General features: G+C 41.3%; 2 protein-coding genes across 9 annotated transcripts in view; one reads left to right on the forward strand and one right to left on the reverse strand.

Moving 5' to 3' along the window:
• Nucleotides 1–19194, reverse strand: part of LOC147799075 (aquaporin-9-like) — a 27399-nt gene extending 8205 nt beyond the window's left edge. For 2 of the 5 annotated variants that reach the window (XR_015425212.1, XM_087136748.1), the window contains exons 1-7: nucleotides 19056–19194; nucleotides 5006–5168; nucleotides 4069–4195; nucleotides 2974–3111; nucleotides 2260–2378; nucleotides 1038–1255; nucleotides 430–587 (exon numbers count right to left, since the gene is read on the reverse strand). Coding sequence is in view for 4 of the 5 variants with exons in the window: in XM_087136748.1 (XP_086992874.1) it covers nucleotides 430–587; nucleotides 1038–1255; nucleotides 2260–2378; nucleotides 2974–3111; nucleotides 4069–4195; nucleotides 5006–5104 (859 nt within the window). In the remaining variant the exon portion in view is untranslated. Of the gene's footprint in view, nucleotides 1–70; nucleotides 211–429; nucleotides 588–1037; nucleotides 1256–2259; nucleotides 2379–2973; nucleotides 3112–4068; nucleotides 4196–5005; nucleotides 5169–7094; nucleotides 8536–9414; nucleotides 9812–19055 lie in introns of those variants that run through there. The other 3 variants (XM_087136744.1, XM_087136747.1, XM_087136745.1) reach the window with 3 other exon arrangements.
• The window catches only part of LOC110981859 (uncharacterized), a 32055-nt gene continuing 22412 nt past the window's right edge, over nucleotides 10329–19971 (forward strand). For 2 of the 4 annotated variants that reach the window (XM_022239846.2, XM_087136739.1), the window contains exons 1-4: nucleotides 10329–11021; nucleotides 17233–17320; nucleotides 17889–17996; nucleotides 19095–19235. In XM_022239846.2, the coding sequence (XP_022095538.2) occupies nucleotides 10923–11021; nucleotides 17233–17320; nucleotides 17889–17996; nucleotides 19095–19235 (436 nt within the window). In that variant the 5' untranslated portion in view covers nucleotides 10329–10922. The remainder of the gene's footprint in view (nucleotides 11022–17232; nucleotides 17321–17888; nucleotides 17997–19094; nucleotides 19236–19971) is intronic. The other 2 variants (XM_022239850.2, XM_087136740.1) reach the window with 2 other exon arrangements.

A 19971-nucleotide genomic window follows, 5' to 3' on the forward strand; every position in this document is an offset into this window, starting at 1 on the left:
GGAGAAAGCTTTCAAAGTTATGTGTTTGGAATGGGTGTGTTATTTTACTGGTCCTTTTTCACGGCGGATCCCATTTCCTCCGGAACATGATCTGTTGCCTGTGGAAAATACTGACACACTGCGCACCCTTGTCTCGAGAAATGCCACAGGTCATGGCAACCACCTGCCATTAATCGCTCGGCTTCAGTGGGAACGGATTTTGTTGCATTTCTGCAGATGATAAGGAATACATATATAAGTACTGGTATTTCTTAAACAAATTGAGTCCGCGTTCAATTTACATCATCACATTATGTCCACATCCAAAGATTTGATCGATTACTTGATTGATTTCTTTAAAAATCTAGTTTAAAGAATTGAAGATGGGACAAAACGTGACATAAATGTTAGTTTTCATTAAAATGAAGAAATGCATCTGCACTTAATTACCGAGTTCTTCTGCTGGGGCATCTTGAACCCTTTGGTAGTCCTCGGCCATAGTTTCTGGATGGTGCATCTCAACAAAGAAGACGTAGAAGTTTGCGCCGCATATTCCTCCTACCAGCGGCACGATAGTAGCCACCAACCACCAAGGCGCTTCGCGAGGCCTGGAAGCATGCCGCAAATGCGGGATCAGAAATGTAAAACAAGAAAGCTGGTTTACAATTAGACATCGTTGGCAGAAGTCGTATTGGTATTGATTTCAGGAATAATGCTCAATAGTTTTACTCGTGCTTGACGTCACACCGCAGCAATTTGCATGTTCAACTCAAGCCTATCTTGCTGCAAACGTTTTGTGAAGTCAGATTTTGCTTTGCTGTCGCATCTGCTTGAAGTACACGGACCGGCCTTTGGACACGGAACAAGGAAGCCACTTAACAGACCTGTCGTTATTTTTGGTCCGTGATTAGTGTGGCTTGCAGGTGTGAGTGGATATTGGACATGTTTCAGTTTAGGGCTGGGATACATTTCAAATTTGTTTGTGCCCTTTTTGAATTTGGTTTTAGGTTTTGTTCGGGTTACAACTGTAGTTAGAAGGTACGTGAAAGCAGACTTACATCCATACTTCGTTTCCATACCCGACCATCCATGACAGGAGCCTTCCAGTCAAGTCCCTGGCCGGGTTCATTGGCGCGCCAGCGTTGTGGCCCCACGCAAGGATAATGAGGGTCACAGCCAGTCCACAGAAGAACGCTTCCAAACCTTGGGTCGGCTTGCTGTTTTTCTCGTCGAAAAATACCAATGTGCAGTGCAACAGAAGTCCCGCGCTGATTATCTATAGGTAAACGAGGATCTCTTGGAATCAAACTCGTGATTAATTAACAGAAAAAAATTGCATGAACATTCAATTTCTTCACCTTGGAAAAGCACAAATATGGTGACTGTCTTCAGAAGAGAAAAACCCGCGAGGGTCTACTTTTGGCATACATTTCACCATTCCCATGCAGTGATTACGTCCCTGAGTCGTATGGCAAGGCATATTTGACTGAATACTAATGAAACATGTTCATGTGGCATCATTTCACAAGGTCGCCACATGTCTGACGAGGAACGTGTACCGATCCATCTTCCACTGTCATCAACAAACGAGGCTTTAATAGCAAAATGTAAACATTCGAAACGCATGTGGAAGCAATTTATATCGTGTTATAATGTACCATACTAATACGCAAGATTTATCCATAACTCCACGCTCAGCTCACGACTACCTTTTTTCTCTTCTTTTGTGTTCGTGACCCTATTGTAATGATGCTAAAGCTGTTATGGAATCTTGTAGGTAATTGGTGTAATGTATTACCGGCATACTTCGTAGGATGGCATTTTGCTGTACTGGCCTTGCTTATTAGCAGCGGTGGGTCGTTGGATTGGGTGGGAGGTGTGCATACACTTTTCAACAGACAGATCGAGATGGTGCAGTTGAAGATATGCGTTCTTCACTATGCGCAACACGACGTTCCACAGGTAGGCAGTAAGTGATGAGACGACTCATGCAAGCTGCTGACGAGAGTATGGAGCAAGATGCCACCAAATGACGATTACACTCGACCGGCTAACGGCTGCGCGCGTCCCAGCAACGCCATTTTCAAAAATGACCCTGAGCACCACGCCCTATTCGAAATCCGTTTTTCAAAGAAAGTGAAAGTGGGACATCGATCCCGAAAATATGACAGAACTGTAAAATGTTGCGGAACTCCTTCCACAGAATCCGGAGAATGACCCGTTTATAGTTGAAGCCCAATCGTGCAACACACTCGTCTATACTGACCTACAGTTACTCACCTGTTCTGCCAGTCCAACCCAGATTCCGAAGTACGGTTGTGGATATGAGCAAAAAATTACTCCTGTACCCGTAGGGCCGAATACTGTCCGATTCCCACCATCCAAGTTGTTGATGCCAGCTAAACAAATGAAAGAATACAGCAGATTTGCCATTTTCGAGGAACAAAATTAATGTTTAGATGAACAATTGTGTCAGTTGGCCAAAGTTGGCTTTATAGATCAATTATATGTAATGGAGACAATGGCTGAAACAGTTTTGGGTCATCTAAATTAATGAGAAAACTGAAGATACACGTTAGCATCGCAGAGCAATGAAGACACAGTGCTCTTTTCTGAACTCAGAAGATAGGGTCCTATTTATAAAGATGAGCAAAGACATTGACAGAAGCGTAAATTTACCGGCAACCTCTGGAACATGTACCGGCGCTCTACCAACTGAGCTATCCAGCCCCTATTATATAGTAAAGGCTCCTCCCATTTGTCAATATCTATGCTAAGGAGGCGCTAGTTGGAAGCCATAAAATCTGAAACACCATACTGCTGGGGATCATGCCTCTATAGACAAGGGGGCTACAATACTTTGCTTTTGATTACTAATTTAAAAAGGGTATTATCTTGACAAATATCATTTTTAATAAAGACAATCTTCGAGGCATTTAACGATATTCACTTACATGAGCATAGAATTTCTATTTGAAAGGAATTTAACCTTACGGTAATATATTCCAAATACTACAACTGCTGCGGCGAGGGCTCCAATTAGCTGTGCGGTAATCCACAGCGGCACCCTTCGCCAGTCAAACTTCCCCACTGACGCTAATCCAATGGTGACGGATGGATTCACGTGACCTCCTAAAAAAAATCCAGTGAAATGACGAAGAGTTCCACATTAACACTGAGAATTCACTCAAAGTTTACACCACAACTTTTATACCAAGGATTAATATCAAGAAACACTACATAAACTTTACATGTATTAAGATGCACAGGCCCCCTGCCTCACCTGGACTGGGTTAATAAAGCAAGAATATCTATTAAACCTTGAAGGTAACTACCTCGCCTTTATGATGCAGAATTGAGTATCAACACTAAAGAAAACAGGTGTCAGTAATTAAAACTGGTAAAAATGGTCAAGGTCTAGCATTAACCAGAATAATGCCATTGGTGAACCTTGCTCCGTGGTCCATATTCAATAATTAACACCGTTTCTAATTTGATCTATAACAAATGTGTTATAATACTGCAGGTGCGGATCCGGGGGGGGCGAACCCCGCCCCCGCTCTGAGACAAAAACCAAAATGGTAAAAAAGGGGAAAATAATTTTTTTTAAATAACTGAAGTGTCCATAGGTAAGTACAACAATACCATTGTAAACAATGTATGTCATGTAATGCTTAATCATCATTTCCGGTTGTTCGCAAAAATGAAACCTTAAAAATAATCTCTGGCCTAATCCCCCCCCCGGAAAATTGCTGTATCCAATCCTGGTATAACTGATCTATTCACTTTTTCCTATGCATAGAAGTCTAGTGAAGTGTTATAGGCTCTTACCACAGATTATAATTATTTTATTACATGCGAAGGCAAAAAGCATTCAATTTTTTTCTAAAGTTGGCAAAAAACCTCATTCTACCAGTTTGGTCTACACTGGGATGTACAGTATCACCATCAAGCTTTTCAACCTCGTTAATTGAGTCCCACGGCATGAGGAACTAAGTATGAGTATGTGTGTTATTATGGGTAGGCCTATATGCCCGCTAAATAAATTTCATTTTTCCAGCCATGCCTCAACAAGGTAACAACACGCACCTGACACTCCGAGGCCGGTATAGATCCCGAACGAAACACCCAGTCCTGTGGTAAACGCAGTCGAGACAGGTGTCCCGGATGTCCAGCCGCTCACAACGCCCTGGGCTAATCCACCATCCACAAATAACTGTTTCATATAAATAAAAAGAATCCAATTCAGGACTGCATTTACAAAGGCTACATAAAGACCGACGACGATGTTGCTTAACCGTGTGCTTGACCAATGTAGCCCTCACTTTTAATACCGGTAATGTAATTTTTTTAACACCGCGTCATCTGTGATACAGATGATATTATAAAACCAACTCAAGAAGACAAGTCAACGTCTACATCATGCCAATTTGCGATATTTCAATATTACCGTAGGTTCAAAAGTTCACTTAAACATTTTCTTTAAGTACATTTAGAATATTTTTGTGTGAGGATCTTGTTCGAATCATGCCCCTTATTTCTATTGAAATGATATGATAGCCACATCCACCCGTTCCTCTGTGAAGAACACTAATATGCCATAAGTCGGGGTCAGAGCACTCAGATTTGTTGCAAGTACTCCTGTATTCTTCTCCGAGTATGTAATGTTTATTTGTTTATACCACAGAGAAAGGTATGCTTTAATGACTGATCACTTCAACTTTTCGGTGGTCCCTTTTCCATCATTTCACGAAAGTACAAAACGCCCTTTTCCTCTGACCCCTTCTCCTCCCGAAAGTGAACACATGCAAGAAAATGATCGTCGCTTTTCCAGTTTTTAGAGCATGCACACTTATCGGGACGTTTATCCAGCCATTAGCATACATTGCTACACTTGTGAAAAGAAACAAGGCAAAAAAAAATGAATGAATAAATAAAAAAATTCATAACCCCTTTTGGGCTGTAAGAGATTGTTTCGATATGAATATTATTTAGCCAAACGAAATATTTAAATGAATGCACTTACGACTAGTGTGAATGTTCCCGCTGTCTCAGCAAGCATGCTGCGAATCAGGTCGTTTCTTACTACGAGCCGGTTGCAGTGGCTTGATGCGCTTCCCGACATCTTGATTTGCTGTATATCCCCCACTCTCGGTTATTCCTGGTGGTTGTTCTCATCGATATTTACTCTAGAAATGGTCGAGCAATTATTAAGTGCAGAAAACACGGCTAAACATATCTGTATAAATAAACTTGGGTGGGCTGAACTGTACTGAAAATTCAAGCACCTAAATACAGCGGTAACACTCGGTCAGTTGTGATGTGTAGGCCTACTAGCTTGTTGTTGAATATGCTGAAGCTATTATACAAAATAATGACAGAAAAAGATATCTGCAGATCAAACAGAACATTCTCATACTATCCTCCAACAAATCATGCGTGGTGTCTGCCAGATATGTTACGTAACAGCGCTCTACCTTTATTATCCGAGCTTTTTCAGCTCAGCCGTTCAAATGCCGATATAATTAATGACCCGTTCGTTAAAAACCAATAATTTCAAAGATGCGAGTTAATGTTTGTCCACGTGATGTGAAAAAATCCCTCGAGAATGGTGTTATAAATAGCCTGACCTTAGGAAATTGAGGTTTAAAGACAGGTCGACCCTAGAGGTTATCAATGGGTGGTCAGAGTAGCACCCCTGCAAGACTAGTTCCGGTGCGCCCATGGGGGGGGGCAGGAATTTTTCCGAAAATGTCAGACCCCTCAGATTTTTTAATGGTTCACATACAATATGTAAAATATGGATAGGCCCACTTAGTGAATACACAGGCCTATAGTAATATAGTGATGTATTACATTGTTACTGATGTCCAAATAATACGTCTTTATACTTAAAGTCATCTTTGTTATTACATTTATTTCTTGTGTCAGAACGGGGGGGGGTTGACCTCAACCACTGGATCCGCACCTGTCCAAACTCATTTTTACGGGGAGTTTTGACCCTGAATCCTCCAAAGTGTGTCACGATGGGGAACGTACAACCTCCTCTTAAGATATTCAACCTCTGCTGAAGGTGTTGTCAGAAAAACGCAAGTGTGACTTCTATATCCTGTTCACGCCACATAAAAGCGCAGGGAAGGAAGGGGGTGGCCCACCCCACAAGTCATTTGAAAATCGTCTACAGCCGTTAAGTAACTCGTTGGTTTAACCTTTCTACATTTTCAGAGGTTTGTGGAGTTGATGAATGGCCTTTAGATAGGAATTGCAAGCAATTAGATTAAAGGCAGGTGGAATCGTGCGTGGATAGATTTGCCCTTTACAATTACTTTGGTAAATTGGCTATTCGACGTAATACAAACTAATGCAAACTAACGTTAAAGCAATCAATTTAAAGTCAATGCACTTCGCACTGCAGTGAATCGGCAGATGTAATCTGAGGTAAAATTTACATTTTTATAACTATTTAAATTCAATTTCGATTGATGAAAACAGAACCGACGGCTTATAAGCAATCCCTTTTTTAAAATTTAAATTTGATCGCACTTGTCGTAATATTCAACGATTTAACAGGCTTCAAGACTAAAGTGACGAAATACTGTGCTATTTTATTGGGGAGTGAGTAAAGGCTGCCAGTGCAAAGGGATATGAAAGGGATATATGGGCCACTGAGGGAAACGACAAGTAATCAAGAAATGACAGGAATATCGATGGATTAAGGAGAAAGAATATGAGCACGAAAACACTGACTGCATCAACTGTTTTCAACCAGGACTGCCCCGGTCGGGCGACCGTTTACAATTTGGCATGAAAAAAATAAATGCAGGAAGCTCCATCGTTGAAACACAGGCTCTACTGACGTTATCAAACGAGCATCATGACCTTTCTTCTAATATTTAATGTGAAACTATTTTCTATGAACAGCGAAAATAGCAGCAGAATTTATACATATCGTGATTTGCCAAATGCACGCTCGCCTCAAGGTGAAAAATGTGCGTGTGAGTACTGCGTCACCACAGTTAAGGCGTCGAATCGGATTAGTCTATAACTGATGAAATGTTAGAGATAGCAACGTTAAATGGATGATAAAATAGCCATTTGTAAAAGTATTAACTCACAGTCTGTGTAGCACATACTCTAACCAAGTTGCAACATCAAGGGGTAGCGCCAGGGTACCGAGAGATTAGACAAAATCTGATGGACTGACACCAAATGCCTAACAATTTCAGGAGATGTGTGGGGCCGCTGCGTCTGTTGTAATTTTGCAACGTGTTGTTAACGTGCAGCAGTGTGCGCAAGTCTGTGGCCTTCGCCCTGCCATTTGTCACACTCTAGCATGTACTTAATTAAAGCCAGTGTGGATGACCCTGCTGAGCGTTTCGCACACAATCACAAAATAACAATCACTGGCAAAGCAGACGTTTGGGTTGGTTGCCTCTTTTGAAAAACACTTTCAACAGAATATTTTTGTTTCCAGTGGATTCAGACTATATCAGAGGGGAGAATGCTAGCCACAAGGGCGGGAGGGACTGAGAATCGTCCATCATGTCATGCCAGATTAATTAGAAATAACATGCGGAATTATGTTTTGCATTGCAGTACGTTACGCATTCTGTAAAAATCAGAGCCGGGCAAAGAAAAAAAAACCAGAAAACAAGTGAACAAAAATGCATGATTTTACCGTGCTCCCCCTTTTTGTCCCAGTTGTTTCTTCTGAATGTTCTATAGACCTCTATCACGGGGCAGCCATCTTACTTTCTATCATGCAAAGTAACCAAACTGACGCTGGAACGAAGTCTGTTTTCTTTTATCAGTATGTGAAGTTGTAGTACTACTGCCAATGGGTCCACAAGGAACACGACAAACATGGCAGCGTCATGGTAAAGGTCTATAAATTATCTGCTTATTTTTGTGATCTTACAAAATATTTCCATTACCTACAAAGACGTAACAGAAAAAAATGCTCATAGTCCGTTCATTAGGAGTGAGTCGAAAGTTTTGTGGCCCGCGGTGCTTCCCATTCTACATCTATATAGCACACATATACCTTTAGTCACATTACTAGGCCTAATGGTGATTTCCTTCATTGCCCATCCCACGTCAAACTTACTTTTGTCTGACCTTTTCTTCTCATACTGCTTTTATTTCGTTTTTGTTTGAATAATAATTTTACCGGAGAAATGTCTAAAACTCTGGCATGGTACAGAAGTACTCCAACAAAGTTAGTCCCGTCCATTTTAAGTAGAAACTTTACCGTTTTTACCACGACATTAGGTAATTAATGCACCTGTTTTTAGACTAAAATCCTGCAAAACGGTTATGAAAACAATTACCTTAAACCTATCATGTAAAAATGTACCTCTTACACCTAAGAGTCCTATATAAAACCTTCACCTGTCAAATCATTAGCTGATTCGTATAGCGCACTGCACTTAAGTAAAACTTCAGACAACCTTTATATCTTCTGCTTCAAGTGTAGCCTAATTATGGGCCTTACATCAAACAGACTGAAAAACCTCGACAGAACGGGTGAGGACATGTCATGCGTCACCTCACATGGTACACTACGAACATCTAACAAAAGAAACACAGTGCACAAACAATGAAAGTCCATTGTTATTGCACCGTGCTTCTTTTGTTAGACGCGTTTCGTATGAATGAAACACACAATGTGTTCGGTGTTTGACTATGACCCAGCACCGTAGATTCTGTAACTGATAAACTCTATGATTAAACAGCGCCATCAACGAGAGTTGTCGGCATAACCAACGTCGCTGAAGCTTGGGCAAAAGAAAAATTTGTAGGAAAACACAATAAAATCCTCATTCATCACCTGCTGGTGTTAGATGGCCTCCTTTCTGGGAAAGGTATGCCTTGCGATTGAAGGGATCAAGGATCAAGCCTCATAGATATCGGGAAAAGATTCGACGTTCATGCTTCCGTCGTTTTGACCAGGCAGATGGGGCCATAGATCACCCAAAAATGATTTTATCATATGTCACACTCCCTGTAGAGCGTTCTCGTCCTTAGCACAGAAATTGTCCCCAGCATATTTGCAGTTCTACGCCCGTTGCCAACATCAGGCGTTAACATACGCTTAACTTGAAAGATAACTCACTCGACAGGGTTCGGCATCCAATAATTATCACAAATAGGTCATTTGGGAGACACTTTGTGGTAAATTGTTCAACCCCTGGGAGACATTGGTCATTAGGGAGACATTTCAATGTCTCCTTCATGCTCCAACTACAAGGAGGAGGCCGAATTTCACCATCCAAATTTTGAGAGATGGTAGATTAAATGAAAACATGCAAAGTTTGGTTAAAGACCAACTCCAACGATGTTGATTTTTCTCATATTGAATCCTATTAAGAAGAACCAAGTCTAATATCTCCCTTGCAACACACGTTTTTGTGTAAATAAAACACAGTTTTTTACCTATTTTTCCTGGGAGCCCAGTCTGCAGTTGTAAAAATGGACGTGTCGTCACGACTCATGAGCATCTAATGAATGTTGATTTCTGTGATGTATTACCGTGGAGAGGAAATACTACAGTGCACGCGCTATAAGCATCCATAGCGCGCATAGCTGCGGACGACAGCACGAACATGAAGAATGCTCTCATTCTTCGGAAACTCGAAGAATTTCAATCCCGGTTCTTTCACAGAATTTCTAGTACATCCACCAAGACGCACGACTTGGACATTATTGTAAGTCATGAAGAAAGGAGCACAAACTCTCGACCGAAAAGAGATAATGCAGCACAGTAGAACCTGCACACAGATCGATCCCTGACACGCGGTGCACGCACGTGTAGCTCTATTTTCATGTACAGTATATAGGCCTATGTACGTTCGTAGCGCAACAGGTCGTGGCACGGATACCAGTTCAAATGTTTTCTCCGGTATTACATCATAAAAATTTCGTTTCTCAACAGCGCCACCAGCGGTCAGATTGTGGAACTTTTTCATAAAACTCAAAGACAACGTTCAAAAGTTTCGGCAAAATTACAAAAAATACAGACACAATACAGACATGATTTGGTAATGAATATATGATTTATTAAACTCTAAACGCAATAAGAATTCGTTTTCACCACTTTTAAAACAGTTGGAGTTGGTCTTTAAGATCGGATTAGGGAATATTGATTTATGGGACAGTACATTTGGAAAAATGTTGTGCACCTTCTTATGGGAATGTCTTTTCGGTAATAATAAATACGCCAAAGTTCAAAATGAGGCGACGAGCGTCGAGATTGGGGCTTCCATGTGATAACCACGCAGCGACAATTGTGATCGGTGGACTAGGTCATGTCTACTTTCCTGTACCTACCACGTCCCGTCTGAGTTCAGGGAGAGTGCGGTGTTTTGGAGCTGACCCGGGGATCACACAGTGTCGGTGGCGTGTCATGGGGATATCATCAAGTGAAACTCGAACATATGTCAAAGCTATAAATTCATGGGATCATAATACCCCAATAAACCCACCTGGTAGGCACAAACCAGCACCAACAGCCGATCGAAGAGCACCACGGCTGCATCTGACCACGACTTCATGGTCCGACCTCTCGGTCCTCTGGTAAATGGTTGAGAGGAGCATGGCCACACTCAATCATTAATGATCCACTGAGTCCACTGGTTCCGAAATCACGGGAAACGTTAAATGCACTCGACTCCCGCTGAACACAGAATTCCACCGTAGCCACGTACAGGAGGGACACTGGATCACGGACTTCAAAGCTCGGTTGTAACTTGGTTACCGATTAGCGGTTGTCTACGGGATTACATCTCTTTGTGGGTAACTGCGTGACTCAATCAACAAAACGACTAATACAGAACGAAGTCCTGTTTGAGACTGAAAGTGAAAGTAGATAACGATATTCATTCCACAAGCGAAAGCATTTCGGAGTTTGAGAACGTTAGAGGAGTTGGACTGTTGTTTTGACGATGAAGCTCAGATCATTGCTCATACTCCTGTTGTGCGTGCTTGTACTGGTGCAAACGGCAGACGGTAAAAAGAGAAAGCGTAAGAAGCCCAAAGTTAAGGTAGGCCTAAGTGTTCGGATTTTCTAATTTAATTTACAAATATAATTATGATACATCTTTAAACACCTGTGGCAGATTCCTTTTCAAGGATAAACCTACATGAAATGAATTTCCGCTCGAAAATAGGATATAAATATGCATGGATGTAGGGCATGGAACGGAGCTACATTAAATCTGGCTTGTACTAAAAGTTGTAGGTATCATCATCATATTAATTCTGTTACAACTGTCTACTTAGAGCTAGGACAGTTTTAATTTCATTTATTGGCCATGAATACGTGAAAAGTGTTATTCCATTATTAAAAATACAAGACACTAACATACCAATATGACAAAAACTATATTTAAAAGCCACATAAATATGAGTAAAAAATGAGACAACTTTTAAAAAATCCAACTTACACCTCACAGCTCTGATTCCCAACCAATCCCTTGTATCCAATGGAAACTGGATTGTTAAACTTTCTGATTTCCGATGGGCGACAAAATCCCTAAATCGCTTTGCCTTTACTAGAGGGCGTCTGATTCTTCTCGACATATTTAAGATGACGCTACAAAGTAAATGGTGGTCAGTAGGGCGGGAGAGAAAATGAGGGTAGTATGTGGACTATTAAGTATTTCATAATGCTCAGTTGATGGTTCAGTTACTGGTTCTCTTAAACTGTTGTGAAGGACCATGACTATCAAGAACTCATGCTGAAAAAGTATTCAAACCTAGAAGAAATTCCTGTTCTTGCTGGAGAATCAGCAGATGATAACATGCTATAAAATATGGACGCCAACGAAAGTTCCTGGTGAAAGTGACTTTAAACTTTCTTTCTGAATCTGCCCGCTCTCTTTAAGTTTCACGTTGTTTTTAGTTGTAGTCTCGACTTGAGGTCATGGTCAGCCAGAGGGCTAGCCCCTCGGAGTACCAGGGCTTGATCGAATCGAATCGACCCTCCGAATGTTGTATTTCTTTGAAGTGCACTGGTACACGGCCATTGATAACAGGTGCTGAATAAATCTATGAATCCCATGTGTGTTAAGACAGGTATGGCCAAGTTAGTGGGAATTTAGTGACTAGACACTCTGCTGTCCCAAAAAGGTCCCAAATACTTCGGCAGGTGTTTGGAAAAAAGTCGTTAGTACTCGAAAAAGCGAATGCAGATGGAGATAAAGATATTTGGAATGCGGATTTGTGTCTTTCTTTTATACACGAGAACGAAGATTCCCGAAGTACAACATGGGGGTTAAAAATGATGAAATCGGGTTCTTCTTACTCTCAGACATTCAGTTTTTTTTCAGCTTCGGCATTGAAAGATATGTTTCACACCCTTTAATTAAGACTGGTCCATTAACAAACTGCCTTATCTGCTTAAAGATCTTTCTTGGAGGTTTGGATACTTGTATTTGTCAAAAAGACGACTTCGAGTGGATTCCAGGACGTAATCTAGTCGATTTACAATATTCCAAGTTCGCAGTGCGTAATCTTTATCTCATTGCGTATAGAAGAATCGAAATTGTACAGGACGAGTTCGCGATGTGAAAATTCTACAGAGTGAGAAGCATCCAGCCGTGATGATGACATTACCTAAGCCAAACAGAGCAGATCATGAACCATCTAGGGAGAGAGCGCATGAATAAACATCCATCAAGCAAAATAACTCATGGGGACATTTAATGTCCACCGATGTTATTCTAGTCGACGCTCCAGAACGGTGATTTTCTAATTTCAAGATGATGAGGAGAGACCATTCCACGCAGTTATGCGATGATTTCTAACACGTCGCGCAAGTCTCCTCTAAATCCACGCCTCCGCGAGAGTACTGTACCATGAAGTTCCAGCACACTTGCCTCAAACTATCTCCGCTGAATTTGCATTTTTTATACAGGATGCCTTTGCGCATTAAATATACACGGTGAGACGCTCCTTGCTTAGTAAACCAATGTAGCTATACCTCCATCAAATCTGTTAGGGGTACGATGAGCTCAACGGGACAGGAGATGTTATGGAATAACCATGTATTCGGAAACTTGAATTACATGTAGTTCCAAACGGATGCTCATCTGGTTGGAAAAATTCTGTAAAATATGCTGGCTTTAGAATTTGGCTATAGAATTTGCCTTCACTCTGCCTGTATTATATATGCGTGATGACCGTCACAACTGAAACGAATGCCCTAGGCAGGCTTCTTCTGATTTTGGTTTGTCGAGGGGGAAAGCGAGTCATGGGGTAGACATTCTGAGCCGTCTTATGAAAGCCACCATAAGTTCATTTATGTTGAACTGCTTTGGATCTACATGTACATGTAAGTATAAAGATCAATATAGTGACACACACATAGTGTACTTTGATTTACTAGGGCCACAGCTTTCATATTTGGTCATTGAATCAGTCACTGCCCACTCGTCTACTCGTAGTTCCTCTAATGTCTAGGCCTGCACCATTTTCATGGTCAGTCGTCCTGAATTCGTTACCAAAACTGAATTTAAGACAGTTGTTGGACGACGTTGCCGAAACCGGAAAGTGGGTATCTTTAATTGCAGTGCAGTTGTGCAACCACAATGGTAACGTTTCCGTCCATGCCTTGTCGCTAGTTGACCATGAACCCCTTGGGCTGCAACCCAGTTGGCATGGCCTCCGGTTATTTCCATAGCAACCAGTGGCGGTGTAACTACTTCACACAGAAACTGATGTAAGGACCAGAACGATTTACCTTTTAAATGTCATAATTTTGCTAATTAGACAAAAACTGACACAGTGAGCAAATGTGAAGCTTGGATACGTAACATCAGGGGCTTATTTGGTTTTACAGTTCAAACAACGTACGGTAAACTCGCGCATCCTCACAATTAATTCAATAGGCTGGAAATCCCACAATGCAGCAAACAGACCATCCAAGTGAATTATTCACTCATGGTTATCTTTGTAAGAAAGAGGGCTACTCCGAGGCCTAGTAAAGTTCACTCAACAAAACAAGACATACTTTAGGAGACACTTTTTGCAGATATTTACGCCAATCCATTCGTCGAAACCAGTGCCTCCGTTTCTCTTTGTTCGATGAAACTGTGATTCGAAGGTTTCTCTCTACTTAAACCTTCGAAGGTGTTCTCCCCTTCAACTGGTTTCCTGACTTTGGGCTGGTTTCACTCAGTGCAACAGTAAAATCTATAGCGTAGAAATGCCCACTATTGTTTAGCTCTCCACTGTCTGTCTTCATGCTATAATCTTTCTACAAGAAAGAATAAACTTCCATCTTTTATCCGTTTCTTTCTTCTCCTTATGAGTTTCAGTATCATAAAGTCTTCCTTCAGTGGTTTCTTTCAGCAAGTGATCATGCTTGAGGATTAGCCTAATTCATCCATCTCCTCTGACCAAAATCAATCCCCTCTAACCAACAGAACCTCTTCACCACTAATCATTCCATGCCAACAGCCTCACTCTCTCCACGTCCACGCATCTCACCAGACTCGTTTAGCCAATTAATCGTTATGTCCAGCTCACTTCGGCGTTGCCTCCTGGAATTCCCGCCTGCTGCTACTCTGGGTCTGATACGCACGCAGAACGTGGGGCTTCACGTTGCCTCCTGGAATTCCCGCTTGTTGCTACTCTGGGCCTGCTACGCACGCAGAACGTGGGGCTTCACAAACTCGAGGACACGACCTCACTCAGGTCACCAATGACCTCGATCAGGTCAACATAGAAAACCACATGTACACCATGCCCAAGCTGGGGATATCCGTCTTGTGTCTTATTTCACACAATAAGTGCCAAAAATGCTCTCTACTCTCTTTCGACCCCTGTGTTTCACATCCACGTCATCAATATTTCTGGGAAAATGGATGATTGGGTGGAAATTTACCAGCCGACTTGAAGGTGCAAACGCCCACAGTTCATCTTTTAAAACAAACCCATGGGTCGCTGTCCTCGAGATTATACTCTTTCTGCATACTGAAGGAAAAGGAATAATTTTATTTCTTTGGGCCTATATAGGTTGATCATTATTATGGAGTTTTAACTGAGGTTACAAAAATAAAGCAGGAAAAGCATTTTTTTCATTTATCTCCGCTCTGTTATCTGGAAAATTTATTCACAATTTCTATTATCGGTTCCCTAACAGAGAACTTCGGTACAAAATTCAACTTGCTTCTTTTCTCCTTTGAGACGTGAAAGTACGATTTTTCGCAACTGACTACGTAGGAGACCCTTCGTCAGAGATGAATAGAGCTACAAAATGACAATGAGTGTATTCTCAAACAATGGAACAATAAGTTCCGGAATGACGTGTGTCAGTGTCCAACATCCCACGGGAAGCTATATACCATTGCATCAATATGCCTGATACCGCAATGACGCTTTCCCAGGACGATTTAAAAAAATAAATTGCTGTAATTGATGATCAACTCCTTGCTTCTATTCGAACGAATGTTGTTTTACAATATATAAGCTGGTGTTTTGTTTATTTAATTCCAAGAAATATGAAGTGCTAGAGGTTCAAAAACTTGGAAAATCAGAATTTACGACTAGATTTATGGGTAGTGGAGAGCGCAATGGACAAAATCGACTCTGAATCCCATATCTAGGAAGGGAACTTTCAAGAAAAAGGAAGGGACCTCAAAACAATCAGACTAATTTCGCTCCCTAATAAAGTTACTGCAGGTTCTTCTTAAAGGATCGGTTATCAAGTGAAAGCTACGCTTGACGAAGCATAGGCACGGTTTGGAATCGGTAGGAATACGTCAGGATACATCTTTGATTTGCACATGATACATGTATGTGCAAAAAATACATTGATTAGTGATTACCAAGCTGCTACCACATTTATATGTCAACTATTGCCGTGTCTGAACTCTGTGAACAATAAAGGAATGGAATTTCACTTTTTCAATGGTTCCTTGCCATGTAAAAGGAAATATTACCGAGTACCAACTTCAAGGCCTCCATAATAAGAAAGTACACTATACGTTAAACTGCAAACGATGTATCGAAGAACTTTGTTCAACGAAAGCATTTTAAAACAATTTCGGGATCAGACAAGGCTGTACTTTATTTATCCTCAACACTCTTCGGTCTTCATTGTCTTCTTTGAACATATTACAATGGCGACCCTCAGGAACTCCAATGGATAGAATTAGCAAATAAATCGCTCACAAACTTGCGCTTTGCTAGTGGTGTAGATTTTTTTCCGGCTGGATCAGCCAAAGAACTCCTAGCACTGATGAGAAAGTTAGAGCAGACTAGCAAAGTTGAAAACTAGCACTGCTGCAAAGAGCAAAATACATGTCACCGATTCCGAATCGATCACCCTTGGTGAAACAATCTTCTTCCTGTCACAAAAGTTGCACATGTGAAGTTTTCGAGTGTCTGGACAGCATTCTATGTACACCATCAGTTGGCAGAATACGAGCATTAAACCACCGCAGTTTTGGTTTGCCTCTCTGCATCATGGAATTCAGAATATTCAGCATCGTGACAACAACTCAGCCTGGTGCCGCTGCCGTGGTCACTGTGGTTGTTGTATGCTTGTGAGACGTGGGCGCTAAGGAAGGGCGCCCACGCCCCCAATAAAGGCTGGAAGCTTTTGAGTTAGTTCATGATGACGTGCTATGGACGATTTCTAGGCATTACTTTCAGAGATAAAGTGTGAAATGACGGGGCAACCAGAAGAGTAAGATATTCTTGTGGCCACACGCCCTGGATACTTCTCCATATGGTTACGGAAAGGAAAAGCACAAGTTTGGCCACAGGCAACCTACTCTGCCAAGTAATTTTATTTATAGGGAGAGCACCAAGAAAAAAAACCAAGAACTTCTAAGAGACCAAGGCTTAGTTTCCCAACTTCTGAAGTTGGACTGGTCTCCCTGCGAAACAAGTTAAAGAAAATCCATTTTGCGCAAACAGCTGACAACAGCTATGGCTGACTGACTGACTGACAGCCATTTGCTTGGTGACTGGAGGATTAAAAAAAATGCACGGTGTAGAAAGTCGACTTAATTAAAGGCTATAATCGTGGCTACGGAGATTTTTCAAAGGGAATTGATGTCCGGGAAAGCTTCCACAAGACGTGAAGACTAGTCCTCTTTCAAGACTGTCAAAAGTGTTCTCATAGGAAAGTACAATGTATCACCACACACGAGCGTAATAAAACAAATACTGCCCGGAAAGCGTGTCATAATCCATGGTCACAATGTGTATATCTCACACAATATTCTCCCGTCTCCTCAACAGCCGACGACACGAGCACCGACGACAACCACAACCAGGGCACCAACACTGCAAACAGACCCCTCAACATCGTACACTCCCCAAGTTGCCGGTGAATGAGGAATTGTGTCATTCTATAAATTAGGGGTCCAGTTGTTTTCGTGTCCCTGTCATATCTGACATATGATATTGTAAGTTCAGAACAATTCTATAATTTCCACGAGTGATGAATCAATGTAAATTAATTGCCAAAGAGAAATAGTTTGAAATCAATTTCAGTGACATTTCCATGTCAAATAACACAGGTCAGGTGTAACAGGGACAAAAAAATTTCACACTTTTGGACCCCGAATTATAGAATGACCCATTACCATTTCAATTTTTGTTTGATTTTATCCTTTATCTTGGGGACCCATGGACTCATGTAATAAGTCCTAGACACCTCCCTTTTTGTAACCAGAGAATTCTAACTGACAATCCCCCTTCAATCGAAATTCATCTCTCAGGTTTCTGAATGAAACGCCCAGTCTCACTAGCCTGAATTGATAACTGCAAACCTAATGAGTACATGTAGTTGTTCACAAAATTCCCCTCCAATGTTCTGCCCCTCTTCCAACCGCTGATCGGCCAACATTCCGGCCTTTAAAACATTTTCCTTTTTTTGTTCTCCCGTGTTGCAGGTGCCTGCCGACGCACATGTGAAAGGAACTCGTACCTCATGCCGGACCGATGTGTTTGTGTCTGCAACCAGGGTTACGAATACAGCTCACGAACTGGCTATTGCGAAGGTTTGTACACCACAATACAGGGTGTTTGCAAACAATTCTAAGCTTTATCGTTGCGATTTTGATCTCAGACTGGTTTAATCATTATTGATTGGTTATCAGCTTTCCACTGAAACCATACTTGCATCCGTGTAGTAAGACTGACAGAGCGTTATCGATTTTTATAAGAATTTTCCGTGCTTGGCCAAACTGACTTGAGTTGTCTAAATAATGCACCGTCGCTGCGGATTGGTTACCAGTCTGCGTTGTGCGTATCATGTATTAAATAATACCTGCATAAATCCTCGTCATCTATTGGCGGATCGTTGATCACATGTCATGGAATTATTCGTTCCATTCAACGGTACCCATTAAATAGAACTTCATTTCACTTGACTGCATGGTTCTCAGCCTCATTTCATGTACATGTGTATCATTCCCCGTAAGAACTAAGAAAATAACGTATGGAACGAAAAACAGTCTAACATCGCACAGTATTGCCAGTGCGGTGGCGTGCTTCGGACACAAATTAATCCTTTCCACGAAATGAAGGACGCGAGGACCGTTTATTCTCCAACACTAAGAGGAAATAATGATAAGTATTCATCTAGGAATTGTAAAAACCAAATGATGACTGTTTCACATTTGTGCAATGGTAAGAACAATTTCATTCGGTGAAAGGTGATAAAGTCCATTCCACCCGGCTCCGCCTGGCGATTGGGAACATTTCGTGTGTCACCTCATGAAAACATTCTCACTGCACTCATAAACATTATTGTATACCGAACAATCGTAATTAATTCATGTAAATTGATCGATTTTTCGATGAATACCTTACTTGTCATAGTAGGATAGGCAAAGGTGCAACAATTTTCAACGCCATGCCAAAATTTGCTACCCTAAACCAGAGTCAGCCCTCTTATACCAAATGTAAAAGCGTGTGTTAGGCCTAGGATAACTGATCATCAGTCAGTTTATTTGGCTAAAGTACACCTTAAACACTCTGTAGAACTCAGCATGCAATCGACATCGTAACAAAAGATACACCCAAAGGCTTCCAAATAAAAGCTTGACAATGCTTACCTGTCATAACCCGATTAATCCATTTATTCCTGTTGGCAGATATCGATGAATGCGCAGATGAGTCGAACTGCGTAGGTGGGGCATGCACCAACAGCAGGGGTTCATACTACTGCATCTGCCCAGTCGGTTACAATCTCCATGCCAACGGGAAGCTGTGTCTGCTTGAACCAAGAGTCATGTGTAAGGAATACATACATGCAGATTAAAAAGCACTCATCTTGAATGATAACCCATAGCAACCAGACATTCAGAACCCCTTTGATTAAAGAAAGTAGGGAAAGAGGACTACAAAATACGTAGCCCAAACACTGTAGCGTTAGAGAGTGCAATGAACGTTCAAGGTATGGGCGTATATACCTGGAGGTCGCAACTGCAAATGACATTTCGCTGTATCGCGAGATTTGATGACATATTACCAATCTCAAGCATTCCAGTCAAATAACGATATGTGTCCGCTTTGTTTAATCGAAATCAAGTCATCATTTTTCACAGTGCAGCAAATATGACTCCGAATAGTTTTATTCAAATTTTAAAGCTTGTTAAGCACAAAGTTTGAGGAATCCCTTTTGTGGACATCACTTTTGCTTAAAATCATGACCGTGGATACCCATGAGATGAATTAGCTAGATCATAATTAGGATTCAAAGCCTGTTCATTCACACCATTGACCAATCGCACTCACCTCTTTGGCCAGGTGGCTGGTGCCCTTTTAAAAACACATACATTTTGAATCAAAGCTTTAACCATTTTAAAGGAGTTATGGACCATGCAACTATCGGTGGGTTGATAGGTAGTATACGGAAGAATAATCTTAAAATATTTAATGCTTAATGGTCCAGGTCCAGTGCATGGAAAATATCCACGGTTGTTTGTCACCCAGTGTCATGATGCACGTACCTTGGAAATGTCAAAAAGG

Source organism: Acanthaster planci, linkage group LG05 (assembly GCF_054643075.1).
Source record: "Acanthaster planci isolate LZ-2023a linkage group LG05, COTS_SCS, whole genome shotgun sequence".
NCBI classification, from domain to species: Eukaryota; Metazoa; Echinodermata; class Asteroidea; order Valvatida; family Acanthasteridae; genus Acanthaster; species Acanthaster planci.